The sequence below is a fragment of the Talpa occidentalis genome, unplaced genomic scaffold, assembly GCF_014898055.3.
Source record: "Talpa occidentalis isolate TD23 unplaced genomic scaffold, MPIMG_talOcc4v2.1 talOcc4.9, whole genome shotgun sequence".
Classification (NCBI taxonomy): Eukaryota; Metazoa; Chordata; class Mammalia; order Eulipotyphla; family Talpidae; genus Talpa; species Talpa occidentalis.
The window spans coordinates 110,373,626-110,391,797 of NW_023605305.1; the positions used below are offsets into that span (position 1 = coordinate 110,373,626).

Genomic DNA, 18,172 nt, shown 5'->3' on the forward strand with positions numbered 1-18,172 from the left:
AAAACAAATTATTGGAATTTGAACTTATACTCAAAAAAAATCTTAATTAGATGTATGAGTCATTGCTCAGGAGGGATATCTTGTGCATATTCTTGGTATATCTCTTGAAGAGAGAATTTTATCTTTTTAGAGGTTTTTTAGACTCAGTTTTTTAAAAAATGAAATGAAGTAATTAAACTGTATCATCCCTTCTAGCTCAAAATTTTCTAATTGCATTAGAAACTGTTATTCCTGATAGATTAAAATTATATAAAACAAAATGGGTTATTTAAAAATATTACTAAAGTTCTTTGGAAAAACATCAAATATAGAACATGGAGAAAGAAAACAAATAGGTCCAAAATGGAAATTACTATCTATGGTTCAAACATAGCTATTTAGTGCAATATTTTATTGTATCTAGCCATCCATGTCAGAAACCAGACTTCTTTTTTTAAAGATTTATTTATACATACAAGAACTGGGGTACAGGTGTGGGGGGTCAGAGGATTGATCAGAGACAGGGTGGGGAACAGAACAGGCAGATCTACTGAAATTCACTGCTGAGGGGAGCAGCGGGTGAGTCAGGAGAGGTCTGCTGTGCCATGTGGGTCACCTCCCTGGCCGGGGATTGAACTCATGCTGCAGTGGCTGAGAATAGTTTTATACGTTGTGTCTTAACCCCTTGCACCACCAGGGGGTCCCCGAGAAACCAGACATTTTTTTTTTTTTTTTAAAGATTTATTTTTTATTTATTTATACAAGCACTGGGTACAGTCAGAAGCGCGGGAGGGTGAGAGAATTCACCAGAGCCAGAGCGGGGAGCAGAGCAGGCAGAAGGGCCGAAGTACACTGCTGAGGGGAGCAGCGGGCGGCAGGAGAGGTCTGCGCGCCATGTGGGACCCTCCTCCGGTGGCCGGGGAGCAGCCGGGGATCGAACCGGCGCTGCAGAGGCTGCGGGCAGCTTCGCAACCCAGCGCTCAACCGCTGCGCCACCGGGGAGGCCCGAAACCAGACATTTTTTTTTGGACTTTTCTTTCTCCTTCCACATCCACTATTAAACAAACAAACACATCTAATTGTAAACACATCTAATGTACTACTTTTTAAACATCTTTTGCATCTGACACCTCCTCTTTATCTTGACTGCGACTGTCATAGCTTAGGTCCCAGGCTATTAAAACTGTCTCCCTAACTCCAGTGGCAAAAGCGTAAAGCGTTTTTTAAAAAAAGGATTTATTTATTTATACAAGAACTGGGGAACATGATAGAGGCACGGGCGGGTGAGCGATATCACCAGAGAGAGCAGGGTGCAGAACAGGCAGACGGACGCAAGACTGCTGAGGGGAGCAGCGGGGGAGACAGGAGAGGTCTGCTGCGCCATGGGGGACCCTCGCCGGCCGGCTGGGATCGAACCCGCGCTGCAGAGGCTGCGGGCAGCTTCACAGCGCAGCACTCAACCCGCTGCGCCACCGGGGAGGCCCTTAAAGCATTTTTATACCAAAAATTTTCTCCTGAATATGATCATGTACTTTCTGCTTATAATTCAAGATTCCCACCCACAAAAGCTGAAATCCAGACGCCTTGGCAAGGCCTTCCTATGTGCTCTCTAAGCCTCCAGGGTCATTTCTTGCGGTTTCCCCACGTTGTCCTCACACCCCTGCACCACGCTTCTCAAACTCAGCGCTCTTGTACTGAAATCTCACCATTTCAGAGACTCAGCCAGGAATACTTTCTCCATGGACGATCTACCAACTCCCGACTCACTTTTCTGCTCTCCACTGAAGCACTGACAAGAAATATACCATGTCCCTGAAGCTCTCTTGACTTGTCAAGTCACTATAAGAGCGTCACTAACCACTCTTTGAAAATGACCCCCTATAGGGCCTCCCTGGTGGCGCAAGGGCTTAAGCACAGCGCTGTGAAGCTGTCTGCAGCCTCTGCAGCACGAGTTCGATCCCTGGCCAGGGAGCTACCCACATGGCACGGCAGACCTCTTCTGCCTCGCCTGCTGCTCCCCTCAGCAGTGTATTTCAGTCAGTCTGCCTGTTCTGCTCCCCACTCTGTCTCTGGTGAACCCTCTCGCCACCCCGCATCTCTGGCCTGTACCCCAGCTCTTGTGTTAATAAATCTTTACAATAAATGACCACCTATAAATGATTACGGGGGACTTGGGGGCGGGTTATAGTTGTTCTAGGCGCCTGTGTTTCCATCCCAAGACTTGGAGCCCCGGGGGCCAGCGCCCTCTCGCCTCGCGTCAGACAGCCGCGCGCACCCCCACAACCGCAGGCCACGGCGCACCCCCACAACCGCAGGCCACGGACGCGGGCTCCTGGGACACACAGAGCCCGGCCGGAGGGCCATTGCCGCGGGAAGGAAATCTCGCGAGAGTAGGCCCTGGGCACGCGGCGAGACTTCGAGTTGACGGTTATTTAGCCGTTAAACAGCCGTTGGCCCCACTTGTCCCTCCGGTCGGGGTGGATCGATTTCACGCCTTTCTGAGGTTCGGAGCTGGAAGTTCTGGTTGGTTCTTTCTGCTGCCCTCATAGACGAGCAGGTAGCAGCTTGCGGGGCGCCTGGTTCTTTAAAGGTGAGGGCTGGGGTGCCGGGTTCCCCACCCGAGCCCAGGGCTGGGGTTCCTTGGCAGAGGCCACCCCCCTCCGCATTTCCCCCCCCCCCTTCCGGCCTCGGGCGCCTTCTTGGTAGTGGGGGTCGCCTAAGGCCTACCCCATCACCCCCACACCTGGCGAGGAGGCAACCCCCCCCACCCCCCGGGATCCTCGCCGCCCGCGTGGCCATTTGGAGGTAGGGGGGAGGGTGGGAACAGATACCGGTGTTCTAAAATTTAATTTATTTTAAATATTTTCGTTTGCCTTAATGTTGGTTGACGTCGTTGCGCGGGGTGTTCGTCCCTTTCCCCACCCGCCACGGGCGTGCCGCCGTCTCCATGGCAACAGGGGATGCGGCGGCCCTCCCGCGGCCATTTCCTGCACGAGCGTCACGTGGTCTCCCCTGAGCCGTGAATTAATGAACCGATGTAAAACGCTTTTTCCCGCCTTTGGGGCAATAGCTAATTATAACTGGAAGAGAAAATGGAAAAGCAAAAGTCGGTTAAATTGTTTGTCCCGCCGAGGTTATGTAGCCAAGTGTCCGCAGTGAAACCTCATCCCTCGGGAGGAGAGTCTAATTTCTTCAAGGTAACTTTGCATACGAATCTTGACTTGACCCTTCTTAATTTTAGGCAAATCAGGCAAAGTGTACTTCCTTACCGCTGATATTTTATGATTATCTTTTTGGTCAGTATCATTTGATTTACCTAAGAATTTTGAGGAGCATCGCTTTGAATGATTAAGGAGCATCCTTCATGAGTGTGAACACCATGTAGAGAAATGATGTCAGCTGCTGTAGAACTCTGCATACGTAGTGGGTCCTGCTTATTTTAATCCTTCTTTCCTGGAATGATTTGAGGCAACTTACAAGACATATCCGATGAAATAGTAACATATAAATTAGGAGACTGTTACGATCAAGGGCAATTAGGACTGCGTTGACATGTCAGTAAAAGTTAGCATGTAACTGAATTTAAAATTCGTCCCAGGATAAAAAGGGAAATTCAGCTTACAATAAGAGTTCTTCTCAGAAAGTTCTGTGGAGCATTATATTGGAATGGCACAATGAATGACTATTTTAAATTTATATGCCATAGAAAAATTTTTATGGCTCTAAGCCTGGAAGAGTATAACAACATAATGTTTTTCAGTGAAGAAAATTCTCAATTCTAGCAAGGGAAGAGTTTTCATGAAATTAAAGAAAACTGGGCCTCCCCGGTGGCGCAGCGGTTGAGCACTGGGTTGCGAAGCTGCCCGCAGCCTCTGTGGCGCCGGTTCGATCCCCGGCTGCTCCCCGGCCACTGGAGGAGGGTCCCACATGGCGCGCAGACCTCTCCTGCCGCCCGCTGCTCCCCTCAGCAGTGTACTTCAGTCCTTCTGCCTGCTCTGCTCCCCGCTCTGGCTCTGGTGAATTCTCTCACCCTCCCGCGCTTCTGACTGTACCCAGTGCATGTATAAACAAAACAAACAAACAAATAAATAAATAAATAAAGCATGCCTCTATTAAAAAAAAAAAAAATTAAAAAAAAAAAAAAGAAATTAAAGAAAACTATTATATATGAATTAAAATTACTGGTATTTGTCTGGAATACTTAGAAAGCCTGTATTGTATAATTTATGTTTGCTTTACCTTATATAAAAATACCTACTTAATTTTTTTGCATTGTTTACATAGTAGAAGTATTTTTTATTTTAAATACTGTATGTACCTTAAAGGATTTGCAATTATAGTCATTTCTTTAAGCAGATGTCTACTGCATCTGTAATATATATTACACTGCTAGTTTTCAGAGTGGTATAGTACAGTATGCTTAAAAACTTTTTTATCTGTTTCTAGACTTTCAGCAAATGTATTGAAGATGATTTTGGTTTTCCATTTGTAATGACTAATCTCTCCAAAAATGGGGAAAACAATGATTCAGGTAGGAGCCTGGAAAAGTAATAAATCACTTTACATAGAGGACTTCTTTAAATACCCATCACTAGATATTGAAACTATAACATAGGTTAATATTGATAGCCTTGACAATAAAGCAAGATATAATACTTACTATGAAAAATAAGATGACGCATTTAATTTACCAGTTTTCTTTTATGTTGCAGATTCTTCTTTACAAAAAGTTAGCTTTCTGCCTATGCTTGAACAGGTCAGTTAAATATAGTGCGTATCATCTATTTAGGTGTTGTCTTGCTTGCTTAAAAAAGAAAAAACACCTTAATTGTTGCATTATTAGCCATCAGTATTTAATTGCTACTCTTTGGGAACACTTGTCAGAAATATTTTCTTATAAGGAACCTTTATTTTTTTAGGTTGATAATTCTGACAATAGTCAACACCAGGAAGGACTGAAAGACTCTGATTTTGAGGTAAGATTTCCAATCTGCATTAAATGTGTTGTAGTTGGAATATAATTTATTATTATTTGTACATATCTTTTTTTTTTTTTGAAGCTTCAAAAGGATTACATTTGATTAAAATCTATCTTTTAAAACCCTTGTTTTAAATCCTCTCTGTGTTTCTTTTTTCTTAAGATTTATTTATTTATGCATACAAGAGCTGGGGTATAGGCCAGAGGTTTTTGGGGGTAGTGGTGAAAGGATTCACTAGAGACAGAATGGGAAGCAGAACAGGCGGATTGACTGAGATACATTGCTGAAGGGAGCAGCAGGTGAGACAGGAGAGATCTCAGTCAGCTCCTTGAGAGCAAGTGCTAAGGTGGCTGCCAATAGCTTCATAGTGCTGAGTTAACCCCTTGTGCCACCAGGGAGGCCCCCCTCTCTGTGTTTCTTTTAAATATGCTGAAACTCTAGATTTCAGTATTTTCTGGTTTATAAAAGCATCCATTTTTTAGAGGCAATTTAAAGGCTGTGTAAGGCTGAGTATCAAGATGATATTTTATGAACAATCCTTTAATTAATATGTAAAATTAACTGGTTTACTGTCCAAGAAATTTGTAGGACTTACTGTACTTTCGATCGATTTTAGTTATAAGAATCATTCTTACTTATGGTACAAGGAGGCCTTTAAAATGAAGAGAAAGTCCATGGCCATGTATAGTACTATATGTTTATTGCTGTGATTATGGTATCACAAAACTAAAACATAGGGACTGTATAATCAAAATGTTTCAAGATCATTGGAAAATTTATAGATTGCTTGTAGAGTGATTTATTTTGGTTCTTAATCAACCAAATTTTCTCTGACTAAAATTTTTTTTTTAATGATTTATTTATTTATTTATTTATACAAGCACTGGGTACAGTCAGAAGCGCGGGAGGATGAGAATTCACCAGAGACAGAGCGGGGAACAGAACAGGCAGACCGACGAAATACACTGCTGGGGGGAGCAGCAGGCGGCAGGAGAGGTCTGCGCGCCATGTGGGACCCTCCTCCAGTGGCCGGGGAGCAGCCGGGGATCGAACGCCGGGGATCTACCCGGCGCTGCAGAGGCTGCGGGCAGCTTCGCAACCCAGCGCTCAACCGCTGCGCCACCTGGGAGGCCCATGACTAAAATATTTCTATCTGACATTCTTAGTAGTTTAAGAGTTAAATGTAACCTTCAGTATGCTATTAAGGCATAAACTTCAGGAGTGATTTCATCTCAAGTTTTAAAGTATTATTTATGGATATTTTCATAGGCAGCTGTAGTTTGGTACACTAAAATTTTTAATAATTTTTGAAAAACCTATTTTAATAGAATTCAGAACCAATGAGCAGACTATATTCAAAACTGTATAAGGAGGCTGAAAAGATCAAGAAGTGGAAAGTGAATGTAGAATCTGAACTGAAACAGAAAGAAAGTAAGTTGCAAGAAAACAGAAAGATAATTGAAGCCCAGAGAAAAGCCATTCAGGAACTACAGGTATAACAAGATAAGGAATTGAAAAACCGTATACTAAGTCTTACAATGTTATTTAAAACAGTATTTCATGATAAATTGAGTTTATTTTGTTACTCTAATGTGAATTTTAAGGCTATTACCTTTTTGAGGTTTCATTGATATTAGATGTATTTCACCTTTACATTAGTATAGAGGACAAGTCGAACAAAGTTTAATGCAACTGATTAGGGAAATAATACATTAGACAGTGATTAGGAAGATAACAAATTATGTTAGATAACTATTGATTTATTAATAAATAACTTAATAGCATATGATATGATAAAGCTAAATTTTAAACTCTTTAGCTTCAATATAAGGACTTAGTGAGAAAAATATTTAGAAAGTGCAGCATTGGGTAAGGACAAAGATAAAATATTTCAAAATATTTAAGGAAGGTAATATTGAAATTAAAATATTGTCAGATAATTTTTGGATCTGATTCAACAAACTAAGATCTATATTTTTATGGAAAATCTATAAACTGACAGAATAAGTGCTTTTTTGCTCAAAGAATTCTTATAGAACATTGTGGAATGTTAGCAAAGAAATTATTATACTTAATGATTATATTCTTGTTTATTTTATTAAGTGAAATCTGATGAACTGTTCTGTTTTGTAAATTAGTTTGAAAATGAAAAAGTAAGTCTGAAATTAGAAGAAGGAATTCAAGAAAATAAAGATTTAATAAAAGAGTAAGTAATGAATTTATTCTTTCTGAATTTATTTTTATTCAACATTTATTATTAAAATAATTTTCAAAGGTTTATGGAGCACTTTCTATGTGTTATATGATACTAAGTGTTATATGATACTAAGTGTTATATAATACTAACTAATATGTGAGAGTTCCACTGATTTACCTTTTTACATTCTTGTTTTTGGCAAACTAGTCATTGACTGATTTCTCAGTTTTTAACATGTCAGGCAGGAGGAACCATTACTTGGTATCATAGAAGGTATGATACCTGGTAATCCTGTATCTACAAGAGCCTCTGTATATTTTCAACTTTTCTCTTTGACTATTGTGTTAGGTTCTGCAATTGTAAGTAGGTCTCAATTTAGTTCCAAGCTAATTCTTTTCATAGTTTGTTTTTGCCAGTTGTCCAATGCTTTTTCCATTAACTTTGGCTTAAATCTTTGTTCTCATCTTTGATATTTCCTTTCCTTTGTTTTGATTGATAGCTAAGTCTTACTTTACCTTTATTAACTCATTCAGATTATATCATTCAGAATTTAATAGAAAAATATTATTGTTTAATTCATCTGCCACATAAATATCTAATGTATGGGTCTGTGTAGAGTGTCAAATTTGTTTATTCCTACTTGTTTTAAGTTAAACATTTTGCTACATAAATTGGAATGGCTATCAGTGAAGTGGCTATTAAGTGAAAAATGCCATTTCAATTGTTTTAGTCCAACTGAAAGATAAACTATGACTTTCCAGATAAAATTTAAATGCTCTAACTTTATTTTTTCCCTGAAATGAGATTTAATTATTAGAGGGAAGGGAGTAAGAGAGGATGGTTCCAATATGGGGCGTGTTTGATATTTACTGGTTACTTTTTATGGGTATGTAGTTACATTCCTGTAGTATCTTACAAGATAGATCTAATGCCTACTGTAGCCCTAATGCACCATCTGGGTTAGCTCCCTGACTGGCGATGGAACTCATGCTGCAGTGGCTGGTGATAGCTTGGTAGGACTGAGACTTAACTCCTTGTGCCACCAGGTAGGCCCTGGAATAAATGGTTTTGATTGGATGATTACTTATGTATGAGAAATACTGTATATGTATATATCTCTATATAGCTTTATAATATAGTTTAAAATCAGGAATCATGATACCTCCATGTTTATTCTTACTTCTCAGTGTTACTCTGGCTATTCAGGGTCTTTAGTAGTTCCATACAGATTTTAGGATAGTTTGTTTTATTTCTGAGAAAAATGCCACTGGGATTTTTTTTTTTTTTTTTAATAGAGGCATGCTTTATTTATTTATTTATTTATTTATTTATTTGTTTGTTTGCTTTTGTGTATACATGCACTGGGTACAGTCAGAAGGGCGGGAGGGTGAGAGAATTCACCAGAGCCAGAGCGGGGAGCAGAACAGACAGAAGGACCGAAGTACGCTGCTGAGGGGTGCAGCGGGCGGCAGGAGAGGTCTGCGCGCCATGTGAGACCCTCCTCCGGTGGCCGGGGAGCAGCCGGGGATCGATCTGGCGCCGCAGAGGCTGCGGGCAGCTTCGCAACCCAGCGCTCTACCGCTGAGGGACCGGGGAGGCCCACCACTAGGATTTTTTTTTTGGAATTACATTGAATATATAAATTGCTTTGGGTTGTGTGGACATTTTAACAACATTCATCTTAACCATGATCATGGAATATTTTTCCATTTATTTATGTCTTCTTTAATTTCCTTTATCAATGTTTTATAGTTTTTAGTGTGCAGGTCATTCATCTCCTTTGTTAAATTTATTCTTAGATATTTTACTCTTTGATGCAATTGTTAATGAGATTTTCTTAAATTCTCTTATGATAGTTTGTTACTAACGTATAGAAGTAACAAATTTTGTATATTGATTTTGTATCTTGTAACTTTACTGAATTTTTTATTCTAGTAGTATTTGGTGTGCAGTTTTTAGGATTTGTCTGTATAATACATCTGTAAATACTGGCAGTTTTACTTTTTTTTTTTTTTTTTTTTGTGGGTTGGGGAATGAACCGGTGCTGCAGCGGCTGCAGGCAGCCTTGCACCCCAGCGCTCAACCTCTGTGCCACCGGGGGAGGCCCTGGCAGTTTTACTTTTTATTTTTTATTTTTGAATATCTTTTATTTTTTATTTTTCCTTGCTTAATTTCTTTGGCTAGGACCTCTAAATCCTATATGTAAAAGTGGTAAGAATGGCCATGCTTACCTTATTCCTGATCTTAGAGGAAAAGCTTTCAACTTTTCACCATTGAGTATGGTATTAGCTGTGGGCTATATGTATGTCCCTTTATAGCCACATTAATGAACATTTTTATCATAAATGGATGTTGAATTTTGTCATACTTTTTCTGCATCTGTTGAGATGATCAGAGGTCTTAGTGACATGAATGGCTAGTCATAAAATTGCCTCTTTTGTGTTTTGAATGTTAAATGGCTAGAGTATGTCTGGATAATTAGTTAAGTGAAAAGCTCAATTTTCTCTCATTTTTTTCCCTAAGGTAAATCTGGAACTATTTGCTGAATTGTAATTGATAGCTATTTGGATAGAAACTTGTTTAGGAGATATCCTTTTTACTTTTTTTTTTTTTTTAAATATTTTGACAAAGTCTCTCTTTATTTTATTATTATTATTATTATTATTTAATTTATTTATACAAGTACTGGGTACAGTCAGAAGCGCGGGAGGGTGAGAGGATTCACCAGAGCCAGAGCGGGGAACAGAACAGGCAGACTGACGAAATACATTGCTGAGGGGAGCAGCGGGCGGCTGGAGAGGTCTGCACGCCATGTGGGACCCTCCTCTGGTGGCTGGGGAGCAGCTGGGGATCGAACCGGAGCTGCAGAGGCTGTGGGCAGCTTCGCAACCCAGCGTTCAACTGCTGCGCCACCGGGGAGGCCCAGATGTCCTTTTTACTTTTAAAAGAAGGTAGTTAGTAAATCATCTTTGCTAATAGTACAGTTAATACATTTTTCTCTATATAGTAAATTGTGAGTGATATATACAAAATACAGTGCTTTAAAAATTTCTTTAAAATTTTTATAAAAAGTATAAAAATGAGTTTATATACTTTTATATATGATTTTGGGGTCAGATTACACTTGTGGAAACTCTTTTGTTTCAGGAATAATGCTACAAGGCATTTATGTAATGTACTCAAAGAAACCTGTGCCAGATCTGCAGAAAAGACAAAGAAATGTAAATATTTTTCTTATTTTATCAATTTATTATTTTTTTCCCAGTTTTATTGAGATATAAATGACATACAACACTATATAGTTATATAGTTTGAAAGTGTAGAGCGTGAAGATTTGATTTACATGTACTGTGAGATGATTACCCAACTACCATTTATCATATCATATAGATATTAAGAAAAATACTGTTTTTTTTCCTTATGATGGGAATTACTCTCACCTTTTTCATATTATTAATATTCGATGGTGTGGAGAAGGGAGGAAATTATCTTTTTTTTTTTTTAAAAGATTTTATTCATTTATCCAAGAGCTGGGGCACAAGCCAGAGGCTCGGGAGGGTGAGAGGATTCACCAGAGACAGAGTGGGGAACAGAACAGGCAGACTGATTGAAACACACTGCTGAGGGGAGCAGTGGGCAAGGCAGGAGAGGTCTGCCGTGCCGTGTGGTCATCTCCCTGGCCGGCCGGGAATTGAACCAGCACTGCGGAGGCAGTGGACAGCTTCACAGCGCTGTGCTCAACCCGCTACGCCACCAGGGATGCCCGAGGAAATTATCTTTTAATTTTTGGGAACCAGTTTGATTTGAATAAGTTTTATGTGCCTCATACCATTTTTTGGTTATCAGTTTTTTGAACTTGGAAAGCTTTTTGAGAGATGTTATGTATATTAAAAATATATATATTTAGTGTTCATGGTTGGTTCCTAGTTCACTTGACGCCTGATCTTGAGATTAACCTTTTCTTCTGTCTGAAATAACTAGGAGATTGAATCAAGAATATGATGTATAACTATCATTCAGAATAGCAAATTCCTGTGGAGGGCTTCCCTGCTGGCACAGGGGATTAAGTCTCAGCACTATGAAGCAATCTGCAACCTCTCTAGCACAGTTCGATCTCCTGCCAGCGAATTGGCCCACATGGTGCAGCAGACCTCTCCTGTCTCGCCCACTGCTCCCCTCAGCACATGCCGCCTGTTCTACTCTGTCTACTCTGTCTCTGGTGAATCCTCTAACCCTCCTGCACCTCTGACCTGTACCCCAGCTCTTTGTTTTTTTTGGTTTTTAAAAAAAGCTTTATTTATTTATGTATACAAGAACTGGGCTACAGGCCAGAGGTGCGAGGGCTGGGGGTGGGGGGGTTGAGAGGATTCACCAGAGACAGAATGGGGAACAGAACAGGCAGATCTACTGAAATACATTGCTTAGGGGAGCAGTGGGTGAGACCGTAGAGGTCTGCTGTACATAGGTTAGCTCCCTGGATGGGGATCAAACTCAGGCCACAGTGGCTGGTGATATGTTGATAGTGCTGACACTTTAACCCCTGAGCCACCAGGGAGGCCCCTCTGGATAGTAATTCTATAAAAGAAAATTAGAGATTGTTGAACAGCACCAAACTTTTGAGATTATATCATGAAATACAACCATGCTTTATTCTAAAATTGCCTTTGATGCTGCTGCTTTGAAAGCCTCAAAAGATATACCAATCTCCTTCACTAATATAGAATTTTAATTATTTTGATTTTTCTGAGACTTTTTAGTATTGGCAACATGATTGTTTTAAAATTTAATTTCAATTTTTTTTTTAATAATAGATGAATATGAACGGGAAGAAACTAGACAAGTTTACATGGATCTAAATAATAACATTGAAGTAAGTGGTAGTGAAAATTTAAATTAAACTTTTTTTCTAAGCACAGTAGAATGATTAACTATAAAAATATGAATAATTATTCTTATTATAGTTATTATCATTTGTTTACATATATCACTAATAAAATTCCCAAAGTTTTATACTGTTTGTTAATTTTTTTCGTTTAATAGTTTTTATTTATTTTATTTTATTATTATTATTTTTTAAAGATTTATTTTTTATTTATACAAGTGTTGGGGTACAGGCCAGATTCGCGGGAGGGTAAGAGGATTCACCAGAGACAAAGTGGGGAACAGAACAGGCAGACTGATGAAACACACTGCTGAGGGGAACAGTGGGTGAGACAGGAGAGGTCTGCTGCGCCATGTGGAATTCTCGCCGGCTGGCTGGGATCGAACCCACACTGCAGAGGCTGCGGACAGATTCGCAGTGTGGCACTCAACCGCCTGTGCCACCTGGGAGGCCCTTAATAGTTTTTAAATTTGCATGTTAGTGACATAATTTATCAAATAGTTATTAAATGTGTCAGCAGTTAGTATATTGTTGTAATACATAATCATTAATTTATATTGGTTCCTTTCTTACCCCATTTTCTATTGTTTTCTACTTTGCTTCTCTGATATGTTACTCTTCTTTTTCATGTTTCTTAAACTGCTTTTATATTTCTCAGCCTCACCTTGGTTCTTTGAATTTGTTCACCATCTAGAATTTTTGTGTTCAAAGATCTTATGCAAACTCATAAGCTTCATTCAGCTTTTTTATCATCCTTCCTTATTTATCAAAAATATATTCTGTTACTTTCTCTACTCACCTTGTTTAACTTTCCTGAAGAGCACTTAAACTACATGACATTTATTTGCTATACGTTTGTGTGTATGTATATTCTTTCTTACACTGGAATATAAATTAGTTTCAGTAAAGGACTTTGTCCAACATCCTTATTGACACTCAGTAATTATTAAATGAATAAATAAGTTAATCTGATTTTGCAAATTAAGATATGTTGAATGAACTTATGTGGTCAAATGATGCAAGTATAATTTGAACTGTTTTGGGGGAGAAACCACACAGAGTTACTTAAGTACAGAGGACAGAAATTAAGTAGGCAAAAATAAATATATAGTTAAAGATTTAGATACAGACTTCATGACTAGAATACAAATAATTCTTTTGCTGCTATTTGGTACTATATGACATGTCTCCTGTGCCACTAAGCATCTGGGAAGGTTCTGTAATAGGCCCTTCCAATGCACTGTTAGTAAATTATTATTAAAAATTATAATGTTTTGATTATTCAGATTGTGTGGTTTAAAACTAATGATCACATTACACATATTTATTAATATTAATATTTTCATAGTTTGTGAAAAGCTATTAAAATTTAAGTATGATTCTTAAAAGGTAAATGTTATATTTCAGAAAATGATAGTAGCTTTTGAGGAACTTCGTGTGCAAGCTGAGAATTCCAGACTGGACATGCATTTTAAGTGTAGGATTCTATTTAATTTGCATATTATTATTCTTCTGTTTATATTTTTATTTTATTCTTTTGATATTTTTATCCTTTCAGCTTGATGCCTTAATTTAGATTTTAACTTGCACATGGTTTTGTAAGCTCTAACAGTGAATTGGTAGTAACTGATTTTTTTTTTTTTTTTTTTTTTTGGTTTCAAAGCTACATTGTCCCTGAAATCAAACTTATTATGGCTTGTGTTTAATTTTAGAAGCCTGATCTGGTCTTATTTTTACATTTCTTGGTAAAGTTAAGTTTAACTACATAGTTTTAAAATCTCTTCAGATTAATGTGATTAAAGAATAAATTTATAGGTATCCTATTATAAAATTATATATGGAAATTTCTTAAGTTATTATAATTTGGGTGTTATTTAAATTCACTATTGTACTAAATAGAAAGCAGCAAGGGAACAACAGTTTTAGTGCTTGTTAGAAGCCTTTAGGGTTTAATATCTAGATAAATAAGGAGGTAAAATACCACTAGTTTTAAATTTTGTTTTCTATACAGTCATGTTAAGATATTAAAGTATAATTTGTTCTATTTTTAAAGTAAAGGAAGATTATGAAAAAATCCAACACCTTGAAGAGGAATATAAGAAGGAAGTAGATGATAAGGAAAAACAGGTATTTGTCTTTAAGTTAACTTCTGGTTTGTATTTGCTGACTGCACAGTAAATGTATGAGACAATTCTAATATTGTACATATTCAAATATTTAGCCTTTTGCTTGCAATAGATTTCCATTGAGTCAAATATGCACACGTTGAATGATAGCCCTTAAAAAAATTATGGACTCTTCTGCAGTAGTTATATTTTGGGTAATAAGACATTGCTCTAAAGCTTGCTTTTCTATGCTGTGAAATTTTATGTACCTTCTAACAGTTATTCTTCTTTACGCATGTTTTGCATTATAAAAGTCTCATGGTTTCATAGAAGATGAAGTCTACCTTTGTTGTTTTCTGGTTTTCTTTTGGGTGATTTAGAGATGAAATTAGGGCAGAGATCTTTCTGCCATTTTGAACCTAGAAGTCTTCATTTTATCTTTATAAGTTCATCTTTTCCCTTTTTTTCATAAACGTTTTATAGTCTAGCCATCTCATTACTTTTGTTCTCCATATAAACTATGACTTCTTGATTCTTTGTGTTCTTATATGAATCTAGAATGCTCATTTCCTTGTGTTGCTTGATTAAGTCCTACTTGTCTATCAAGATTGTGTCGGTCCTTTGAGATGGTTTAATTTTTCTTTTTTTTGCATACATGAAATAAGGTGTAGGACACAAATGCGGGTGTGTATGTGGGGGGATGAAGAAGGGAGAGAGAGAGAGAGAGAGAGAGAGAGAGAGAGAGAGAGAGAGAGAGAGAGAATTCACCAGAGACAGAGTGGGGAACAGAACAGGTAGATCTATTGAAATACACTGCTGAGGGGAGTGGTGGGCTAGACAGGAGAGGTCTGCTGCACCATGTGGGTAGCTCCCTGGCCAGGCATGGAACTCAGGCCGTAGAGATGATAGCACTGAGATTTAGCCTCTAGGCCACTAGGCAGGACCAAGAGGTTTAATTTTTTTTAGAAGATTTATTTATGCATACAAGAACTGGGGTACAGACCAGAGCTGTGGGGTGTGAGAGGATTCATCAGAGACAGTGAGGAGCAGATCAGGCTGATTGACTGAAATACACTGCTGATGGGAGCAGTGGGCGAGACAGGAGATGTCTGCTGCACCTTGTAGGTCACCTCCCTGGCTGGGGATCAAACTTGTGCTGCAGTAGCTATGGATTGCTTTGTAGTGCTGGTGCTTTAACCCCTTACACCACCAGGGAGGCCCCAATAGGTTTAATTTTTTATTACATTCCCCAGGACTGATTTAGGTGTTTTTCTTTGATTTCTATACATTTTTGTCCTAAAACTATTAATATTCAGGTATAGTTGTTTATATGCCAGTCTGAGGTGATTTCTTGAAGGTTATATAGCTATATACTGTATATTCAATGTTTATTATGGTTTCTGGAATGGAGTAGTTGCTCAATAATATTTATGGCTAAGTGAACCAGTAGATTTCATTGTATAACCTCAGTAATAAAATGTATGCTATAATGTTATTATTCATATTAGTTCATTCATGCAATAGGTGTTTATCGTGCAAGCATCTACTAAATGTCAGGAGGAGCCAGCTGAAAAACATATAAGCAAGTATATAAAATAATCATCGATGATAAATGCTAATGTATTGTTTTAATTTTTCTTATCTATAGTAAGTTTAAATATTTAATTTTAGGTATCATTGCTATTGAGCCAAAGCACTGAGAAGGAAAATAAAATGAAAGATTTAACATTTCGGCTAGAAGAATCCAGAGTTAAAGTTAATCAGTTAGAAGAAAAGACAAGTAAGAATTTACATAAGAGGGCCTCCTCTGGTGGCGCAGTGGTTGAGTGCTGGGCTGCAAGGCTGCCCACAGCCTCTGCAGCACTGGTTTGTTGCCTGGCTGCAGGCGAGGGTCTCACCAAAAAAAAAAAAAAAAAAAAAAAAAAAAAAAATTACATAAGAAAATATTACAATGTGTTATATATTCTACTTTTAAAGTTTGACTTTCATTATAATCTTGTTGTAATGTTTTCTAGTGCTGTAAGTCTCAAATTAGAATGACCTAGATGACAAGGAAAAGCCAGTCTTTTTCTTAAAATTTTATCTCTGTAATCCTTATACTTAATAATTCATAAAATCCCAGTTAGGGGGCATAATAGAATAATTTTAGAGTGTTTGAAAAGTAAATATGCTCCTTTTTTCCCTTTTCCATTCTCTTATCTTCTTCACAGCTTTAACAAAGTGGTACATGAAAACAGGGATCTTTGAAGTCTTTTTTTTTGTTCATGAACACATTCCAAGTGACTAGAACAATTCCTGGCACATATTAGGCACTCTAATAAAGTTTACAAGTGAATGAATAATATGGGAGCATTATGGAAGGAATTATTATTCTTAGAGCAATATACTTGGAAAGGTATTAAGGAAAAACTGTTAATTGAACTAGTGCTTAGGTGATTAAAGGTTCATTAGATAATGAATTGGACGAGAGAGTGTAGGCCGAAGAAATGATGGTGCCAGTCATGGAAGTGTGAAAGTTAGAATATATTTGCCACATGGATTAGTGTATCTTGAGAACTCAGGTAGATGAAAATGGAAAAGAATGGATTAGATTATAAAGGACCTCAAATGTATGATTTGTTTAGACTTTTTTTTTTTTTTGAAGATTTACCTATCTATACAAGAACTGGGGTACAGTCAGAGGCACGGGAGGGTGAGAGAATTCACCAGAGACAGAGTGGGGAGTAGAACAGGAACACGGGCCAAAGACATTGCTGAGGGGAGTAGTGGGAGAGGTGGGAGAGGCAGGAGAGGTCTGCTGCGCCATGTGGGTTTCTCCCTAGTCAGCTGGGAATCGAACCTGCAGCTGCAAAGGCTGCAGACAGCTTCACAGTGCGGCGCTCAGCCCTCTGTGCCACCGGGGAGACCTCTCCACCCCCAACCACCTGTCTACTACCTCTTCTACTTCCTTCTCCCTCTTATCTAGGCTGTGACTTCTGCTCTGGCTCTTTGTCTTGGAATTATTTTAGAGTATTCCAGCAGCATACATTCAGTTTCCACACATACTTAAGAACTAGTTTGTGATTATGATTTCTCTGATGATACACTTATTACCAAGCAATAATAAATAGTATTATAGTCGACAGTATATATCTTTCTCTCCAGACTTCCTTTTCCTGTATTTTTTCCAGAGTTGGACCACTAACCTTTCATTCCCATAGATTTTCAGAATGGAATTTAAAAAATTGAAACATTATTCTGTTGCTTAACATCTTTCATTGTTTTTTATGGCCTGCACTTATGAAGTTTATACCTCTGAGCAAGTCATATAGATCCTTTCATGATCTTATCTTTATTATTGAAAATAAAGTCATGAATAGTTTTACCATTAGAACTTATTTAAAAAACATTTTAGTGTGTATTCTTTCCTTTCATGTGTACTATTTATATAAATACTATTTTTAATTTGCCCTTTTTATTCTGATATTTTATAAACATCTACCCAAATTAGTAATCAATAAAGTCTATATCAATTATAGGTGACTACACAGTATATCACTGTGTATATATACCACCATAATTAAATTTATTTGTTTATATTTAGTTTGCTTCCAGTGTTATAAAAATGTAGCACCAAAAATTCTTATATATCCACTTAGTCAATAAAATTTGATGACCATTTGTAGTACATTTATATTTGCATTATTCTGTGTTATTTTGGAATACCTAATGTGTGGGGGGGTAGTAATTGTTACAAATAATATTTTTTGTGTGTATTTTCTATTAAGTATGACTTAGTCTCTCAATGCAACTTTTTCTTTTAGAATTGCAGAATGAAAACTTAAAAGAATCAAATGAGAAGCAAGATCATTTGGCAGCTGAACTAGAAGATGTTAAAATGTCATTGCAAAGAAGTGTGGTATGATATATAAACTGATCACTGTGTGATAAAGTGTCACACTATCAGTTGGTATACAGATATTTAGTGAATGTTAATAATGTACAAGGACCTGGATCTTCAATTAGTGAAGATACAATCTCAGACTATAAA

General features: G+C 37.8%; 1 protein-coding gene across 2 annotated transcripts in view; it reads left to right on the forward strand.

Moving 5' to 3' along the window:
- Positions 1-2,426: 2,426 nt before the first annotated feature.
- SYCP1 (synaptonemal complex protein 1) overlaps positions 2,427-18,172 on the forward strand; it is a 55,714-nt gene continuing 39,968 nt past the window's right edge. The window contains exons 1-13 of one of the 2 annotated variants that reach the window (XM_037499305.2): positions 2,427-2,569; positions 3,050-3,176; positions 4,426-4,510; positions 4,692-4,735; positions 4,899-4,955; positions 6,287-6,451; positions 7,097-7,164; positions 10,303-10,376; positions 11,967-12,025; positions 13,445-13,514; positions 14,091-14,164; positions 15,814-15,922; positions 17,946-18,040. In XM_037499305.2, coding sequence (XP_037355202.1) covers positions 3,072-3,176; positions 4,426-4,510; positions 4,692-4,735; positions 4,899-4,955; positions 6,287-6,451; positions 7,097-7,164; positions 10,303-10,376; positions 11,967-12,025; positions 13,445-13,514; positions 14,091-14,164; positions 15,814-15,922; positions 17,946-18,040 — 1,005 coding nt within the window. In that variant the 5' untranslated portion in view covers positions 2,427-2,569; positions 3,050-3,071. The remainder of the gene's footprint in view (positions 2,570-3,049; positions 3,177-4,425; positions 4,511-4,691; positions 4,736-4,898; positions 4,956-6,286; positions 6,452-7,096; positions 7,165-10,302; positions 10,377-11,966; positions 12,026-13,444; positions 13,515-14,090; positions 14,165-15,813; positions 15,923-17,945; positions 18,041-18,172) is intronic. The other variant, XM_054691034.1, reaches the window with a different exon arrangement.